The sequence below is a fragment of the Sus scrofa genome, chromosome 1, assembly GCF_000003025.6.
Source record: "Sus scrofa isolate TJ Tabasco breed Duroc chromosome 1, Sscrofa11.1, whole genome shotgun sequence".
In the NCBI taxonomy this organism is placed as follows: Eukaryota; Metazoa; Chordata; class Mammalia; order Artiodactyla; family Suidae; genus Sus; species Sus scrofa.
Window position 1 is genome coordinate 119,533,176 of NC_010443.5, and position 7,733 is coordinate 119,540,908.

The window sequence follows — 7,733 nt, forward strand, 5'->3', positions numbered from 1 at the left end:
TTGGGGAGCATACATATCTCCCATGGCCCACCCCCTTACCTAACAAACATTTATTAAATACTAACTCTAGACCTTAAAAACAGAAAAGTGCATGTTACACATTCCCTCAGGGGAATGTGTATGTTTGGGGTAGAGGGAATGGCGAAAAAGGCTAGAAATGGGGAATTCTCTTACTGTCATCTAATTCTATGATGTCTTTGCTCACTTCTGTGCTCTTCTCAGCTTGTTTTCTCTTTTCTTAGAGAAAAACAACATATAGTTCTTAGAACCAAATTACAGTTTAAAAGGGCCACCTGGGGTTCCTGACTGTTCCCCTACCACCAGAACCATTATTTCATGGGACAGAGTTGTCCTTTCTCGTGGTGTAACAACCATATCTTATGTACTATTTGCAGATCATAAAGATCCTTAATTCATACACACCTATAGATGACTTTGAGAAAAGAGTGACTCCATCCTTCGTGCGCAAAGTACAGGTGAGATCCTTAAGGGTGTATCTTTTAATTTTTAGTATAAGTGATATTTAATTAACATTGTAGAAATTCAGGGTTAAAGTACATGTACCAAATATACAAACAAAAGGCACCCAGCAAAAGAAGCAGGGATTTCCCCGGTCCAATCCACCTCACCTCCCATTTTCAGAACTCATTTTAGCTCTAGCCAGAGGGGAATGAAAACACCAAAATGGTGACTCCCATGCTATGCTCCTTCAGCACGTCTTGTATCTCATCAGTCTTTGAGCATATACAAGGGAGCAAAGGCTGAAGGGAAACAGAGAACCTGTGTACCCATTTTTTTTTTTTTCGTATTTTAATCCCTGAAGTTTCTTCTTCAATGAACTAAGGCAGCAGTTCTCAAAGTCTGGTTCAAGGACCTTGGACAGATGCTGGAGCTGATTTCATGAAGTCCACAAAGTCTTCCTTTTTCCAAATACTTACCTATGTGAGGCAGATTTTTCTTTATACACTTTAACCAAAATAGCATATCACAGTAGGTAAATGCAAAAGCAAATAGGAGATGCCACCTATCATATTAAGTCAGACATTAAAAAGATTCACAAAACTATAAAATAGTACTGCTTTCCACTAGTTTGTTTTCAAAAATATAGTGATTTTTCAAAAAAAATATGTTAACATGTATTGGGTTTGTTCTTGTTATTTTAATGAACTAATATTTAAAATTATTATAATTACTAATATGATAGTTATCAATAGGTATACCCCCCACACAAAAGCTGTTTGGGGTCCTCATAATTTAAGAGTACAAAGGAGTCCTGGGACCAAGAAAAAGTTTGCAAACCACTGAGCTAAAAAGAAATATGAATGCAAAGAAAATGTAATACTGAGATCTGCTCATGTTTGGGCTTAGAATTATGCCATGAGAATAGGTAAGAATAGAAAACAGCTCGATTTACAGTCAGTCCATCCTGTGGGAAATTAACTTGTGAAGTGAAACAGAGCAAGTAAGTATTCATGAGAGCTGATATGCAAGACCTGGATAGACCATTTCACCTTGGAGCTGTGCTGTTAAAAAGCCCTTTTGTGTGTGATCTCATGTGATTTTGAAAGAAGTTTTTCACTGGATATAGGGTTGTTGTGTTTTCCTTACTCGTGACTTCTAGACAACAATAAAGTAGAGTGCACTGGTTTCCTTATTCATTTTTTCCTCTGCTTCTCATTTCAGGCTCTCCTAAATAGCAGAGAGGATTCATCACACCTGATGTTGGATACCAAATATCTCTTTCAAGTCACATTTCCTTTTACCCCCTCTCCACATGCTCTGGAAATGATCCAGATCCCCAGCAGTTTCAAGCTAGGCTTTCTCAATAGATTATAGCAGGAGACAAGAGAATAAATAGTTTTCCCTCAAAAGCTAACTGAAGGTCAAATACGAGGGATGTGGCTTATTTTAATTGGAACTGGAAATGCCTGGGAATGTGACTGAAGGAAGAAAATTAGAGTTCTTCCAAATAGGCTGCATCTTCTCTTGCTCGTGGTGATGGTGCTGCTGCTGTCCTCTTATAACCATGAACACACACCAACTGAGGTTGGAAAGGACATGTCTAGCTTTGAAATCTCAGCCACCTTTTCCTAAAATTCCTGCAAGGCTCATGTTTTCTGCCAGATGCCTCTTGACTAGATCTGTCTTGTGACAGGAGTCCACCCAGAGGGAATGAGACCTGGGGACACAGTTTTTCCCAAGTTTTCTAAGGTTCATATGAAGCCCAGATACACTTATGAAGCCACAAATGGGTTCCAGGGCTGAATCTTCCAGATAATCCCATTTGACCATGGGATCCTCTCACCTCATGCCTGTTTGAGGGCCATGAGGGGTTTCACTAAGTCATTTTACTCAAAATGTTCTTGCATTAAAAATATTTATTTCAGACCCCTCTAATTTTTAGGAGAATGTTCAATCTAAAATGAATCATATGAAGTATTTTTATGTATACATCTATTTAAAACTAATATATCATTCAAGCTTAATTGCCACACCATTTATCCTCTCATCCTCCAATACAACATTTCTTTAAATTTTATCTGTCAATATATTTGCCATAATTTTTCATGTTTAACATCTTTCATACAATAACTTAAAAACCTAAGTTTAAAAGGCAACCTAAATGATTTTCTCTACCTTATCAGCATTTAAATATGTTTAAAATTTTTCTCATAAAAATAAATGAATTATGTCAGTTGCTCCCTTTGAGAAACCTGTTTCTCAAGTTTTGTGGGGATTGATTATTCCTTGTTCCCATAAGCGTTCTCCTTTCTTCCTTTCAGAGCATAAAACATCATTTGATAAGCACTTCTGACCCCATGGCCTGTGGACCCAGCGCTGTTCTGCTTCATCCCAAAGTCATAGGCCATAGTTGTGATTCTGTTACATGGACATATATCTCAGGGGTGGAAATAATACATGATTATGAAGAAGCAACATTGTCCTACTAATATGTAATAATGTCTTTTCTATTATAAATGTTTAATTTAGTTCATTTAGATACATTGTATATGAAGAAAAGAGAAATAGAACTTTGTAACATTCTTTTTTTGACAAAGCAAAAGACTTCATTGGGAAGGGGTGCCTGGGCAGAGAGCAGCAGGGTCAGGGAACACTGGAGAACTGCTCTCTTTAGAGGGGGGTGGGGGTGAAGGAGAAAAGAATAGCTTTATTGCTTTGCCAGTCAAAGGGTACCACAGCAGGCTCGTGCCTTCAAAAACTGTGTGTCCCTGTAACATTTAACCAATAAAATAAATTATCAAATGAATTGGGTCAGATTCTTTTAATTGCTAGGACATAACATTTTTCTCAAGTGCCTAAGTTGTATGCCTTACTTTAAGAGTCACTTAGAGATGCTGGAATCTTTATAGATTCATAATACTTCATAAAACATAAAAATTTTTAGACAGGAAGTAAATATGCTGTAAATGTTGGCTCAGGCTGTGTCTGAAGCTCCGAGACTGTGCCAGAATGAGGGGCTACTTGGTGGAGAGTTGGCTGGGTTTTGCTTCAAAATCATGGCCTTCTCTGTGCCACTCCAAAGTCTCCCTTGCATCATGAAGAACCCATAACTCTTCCTTTTCGGCTTCCATGGCTCAGGGTTCCTTCCTGGTTTTTTTGTTTTGTTTTGCTTTTTTGTTTTTTGGGGTTTTTTTTTGTTTGTTTGTTTGTTTTGTCTTTTTGCTATTTCTTGGGCCGCCCCTGTGGCATATGGAGGTTCCCAGGCTAGGGGTCGAATCGGAGCCATAGCCACCAGCCTACGCCAGAGCCACAGTAACACGGGATCCAAGCCGAGTCTGCGACCTACACCACAGCTCACGGCAATGCTGGATCGTTAACCCACTGAGCAAGGGCAGGGACTGAACCCGCAACCTCATGGTTCCTAGTCGGATTCGTTGACCACTGCGCCACGATGGGAACTCCTCCTTCCCGTTTTAACAGCATGTACCCTGGGCTAAAAGCCAGGAATGTTGGCCATTCCCTCTGCTGCCCTGTGAGCTTCTAGAGAGCAGGTCCACATCTTGCTCATCTCTGTGTCATTCTGATGCCAGTGAGCAGAACTGCAGGAGCAGAGTCCTCCCAGAAGTGGCAGGGTTTATGGGGAGTCAGCCTTGGGAAGTAGATCTTGCTTGGAGACAAAATGAGGGGCCCTGCAGAGGCTGAGAAGTGCAGGCTTGGAGAAAGGGGCAGGGGAGTGCTTGCACCACAATCCTGATAAGTTCTGCAAAGCCTAAGGTGGGAAGGATGGCCAAAAGAATAAGGTGCCCATGGGGTGAGACTGTGAGGATGTAGGAGCTGCCAATAACCTTCAGCAGGTGAATGTCAGGGTTGCTCAGTGAAACAGGATCTGAATCCACAAGAGTCAAACCTGCTGAACTCTGCTTCCTGCAGAGGATGGAGAACTGGTCAACGGGGCTGAGAGCACCTGACAGCATGGATGGTCAGAAGATTCAGGGGTGAGGGAGAAATGCAAACTGCAGTGAGTACCCCAGCCCTGAACATTGAGCTGCAGGTGGGAAGGAAGGGAGCAGCTGAGCTCTAAGGCCTGGATAAGGAGATTAGTCAGATGGGCTGCAGTTGTTTAAGCCCCTTGGAGCTGCAGCCCTAACTTCTTTCCTTTCTGCTCATCCGCTCCAAGTGTTGACTCTGGAAGGTATGTATGTGTTACCATTAAATTAGAATACTCAAGCTTTTTTTTTTTTTTTTTTTTTTTTTTTTTGTCTTTTTGCCATTTCTTGGGCTACTCCCGAGGCATATGGAGGTTCCCTGGCTAGGGGTCTAATCGGAGCTGTAGCCACCGGCCTACGTCAGAGCCACAACAATGCGGGATCCGAGCCACGTCTGCGACCCACACCCCAGCTCATGGCAATGCCGGATCATTAACCCACTGAGCAAGGGCAGGGATCAAATCCGCAACCTCATGGTTCCTAGTCGGATTCGTTTCCACTGCGCCACGACGGGAACTCCAGAATACTCAAGCTTTCTTAAATGCTCAGAAAAGCATCCAGGTGTGTATGTACCAAGATGTTGACTGTGGTCTTTCTGTGTGGTGGGAGCACAAGTGAGGGGTGGTGGTAGTTAATCTATATGTTTTCATCTTTCCACAGTTCACATGCATTTCTTTTGAAATAGGCGTGCTCTTTTCAAAATATATTTAGTATTGGTATCAGGAAAAAAAACTAAGCATCTTTACAGTCATTCAATCTGTTTTAAAAATTGATCCAGGTAACACTTCACATATCAACATAAACCTCAGAGTGCAGCTTAATAGAGGCTTTTGACACCAAACATGACATGGTTTTCATAAATCTGTGAGATATATCCACACTGTCATGTGTATCAGCAGTTTATTCCTTTTTATCACATGGACATATCCCAATTAATATATCTAGTCTGCATTGATAAACATATGGATTTTTCCAGTTTAGGGCTATTATGAATAAAGCTGCTGTGGCACTTATGTTTTATTTTTGAGGATATACGTATTCATTTCTGTTGAGTATATATATATCCAGGAGTAGGATAGCTTTAGTAGGTCCTATCCACCAGTTTTCCATTGCGGTTGTAGCATTTTATCCTCCTACTAACAAAAGAGGTCCAGTTCTCTACACTCTTAGCGACACTACAACGTCGATCTTTTTAATATTAGGTATTCCGGTGGGTGAATAGTGGATTCACAGTGTGGTTTTTACTTGCATTTTTTAAATTCTAAAAGCAAGTAGCTAACAGCCCCTTTTATAACTAACAAAGCTTTATCTCAGACGTCAGAAAAGTCTGGAAGAATATGCACCAAACTCAGGGGATTGAGTGTAAGGCAGGTAATGGGGACTTTCCCTTTGACTTTCCATCTTTGGCACTGACTCTTAAAAATAATAATGGACTAGTGGGGATTTTAGTGATTTTTGAACCATACATTTAAGTGAAATTTTTCAGAGAAATTTTGTTCTTTGTTTAGGACTAGGCAACTCCTACTACAGAGCAATTTCACATCAAAACTTGATAAAATGGGGCATTTTTGTCTTTTTTTTTTTTTTTTTTTTTTGGTCAAAATACCCATTGAAGCATTTGCTCTAGCTGTAAAAAGTTCCCTCATCATAAAAAAAAGGTTGTTGATGTAAGTACCACAGAATGTTCTAAAATTATTTAGCTCTTACTATAAATACTAAATGAAAAACATCAAGATGTAAAAATAGAGACAGTATGCATGAGCAGTATAACCCCAATGGTCCTAAAAATCCGTTTGTTGGTTGGTTATTTTGTGGGGTTTTTTGGGGGGGGCCATATCCATGGCATGTGGAGTTCCCGGGCCAGGGATCGAACCCCCAACACAGCAGTGACAATGCCAGATCCTTAACTCAGTGAGTCCCTGGAGAACTCCTAAAACTCCTCAATGAGTCCCTTGGGGATTCCTTTTCACATATGGGTATACACCAAATGTTTCACCAAAATGTGAAAAGGAGTCTCTCTGGGCAGTAGGATTATAGGTGATTGTTTTCTTCCTTACACCGTTTTGATTTTTCCAGACTTTCTACAATGACCATGTATAATATTTATAGTTTTAAAATACTGTAACCTTTGAAGTTTAGTTTTATAGCTTGCCCATGTTCAACCAGGCAGATCTAAAATGTAATATGATTTAAAGTTGATGACTCAAAGCTTGTGGTCTTCATTTAAAAATTGGTGCTTTCCAAGAATATGCAATGACATGTGAAGACTAAAACACTAGTAAACAAAAAATTAAAGTTCAAAATTGCTTATGGCATATAAATCCAATTTTTAAAAAATGTATACACATAGATGCTTATGAAGATACTACAGGAAAACAAAATGCTAGTAGAGGTCAGTAATTTGTTAGGACAGGGAATGTAGGTGATTGATTTTCATTCTTCATGTCCTTCTGTTTCCAATTATTTATAATGAACATGTATAGCTCTTATAATTTGAAGAAAAACATTATCTAGATTTGGAATACTGGCAATTTTTTCTACTTCTCTTTTTGTGGGAGTTGATCTCCCATAATTCCTAGCCATCCTCTATTCTTTCTCCACTTGGTCCCTAGGGTTTCTCTTGCTTTCCATTCTTGCAGCTGCTGTTCTGTCCAGAGCTCTTTTTCTCTTCCACAGAGCATGATAACAGTCTCTTAACCTAGTTGACTTTGCTGCTGTACATTCTCTCTCTGACCTACTTCTGGAAGCACAAATGCTGGAATAATCCACTTGATGACATCACTCCCTTGCTGAAAAACCCATGGCTCACCCTCCTAATGCTATTACTTGGAGTCCTCAGCATGACCTTGTGACTGGCCGCCTTGGCAGGCTTGCCCATGGGGGTGACATTACTGGGCCCTCACCACGGGCCAGTATCTAATGGGTGGGCCCTTTTGCATTCTTTAACTTGCTTTCCATGACAAGGCTGAGCAGCTTGATCCATGCTAAGTGTTGTGGAGTCCCACTACATACATATTCAGGCTCCATCACTGACCTTGACCTCATATAATTCTTTAGTATTTCCTCAGCAGTCACACAGATGTCCTACCTCCCTCCCAGGATAGCTGTGAGAGGCCAGTAGTCTCTGGTAGTTGGTTCCCTCCTGATCTCTCATCCTTAGGGGACTGCCCTTTAGTCCTTTGCTACTTAGAGATCTCAAGAACTATGCCAGCCGCCCCTTGGCTATAGGAGCACAACCCAACTCTGAGTTCTCCTTTCTCTCCCCAGCCCCATGATGACATCTAC

At 40.6% G+C, this 7,733-nt stretch overlaps 1 protein-coding gene across 2 annotated transcripts in view; it reads left to right on the top strand.

Annotated features, from left to right (window-relative positions):
• Positions 1-3,268, top strand: part of MYO5C (myosin VC) — a 129,146-nt gene extending 125,878 nt beyond the window's left edge. For both annotated transcript variants that reach the window (XM_021095283.1, XM_005659597.3), the window contains exons 40-41: positions 396-476; positions 1,684-3,268. In XM_021095283.1, coding sequence (XP_020950942.1) covers positions 396-476; positions 1,684-1,836 — 234 coding nt within the window. In that variant the 3' untranslated portion in view covers positions 1,837-3,268. The remainder of the gene's footprint in view (positions 1-395; positions 477-1,683) is intronic.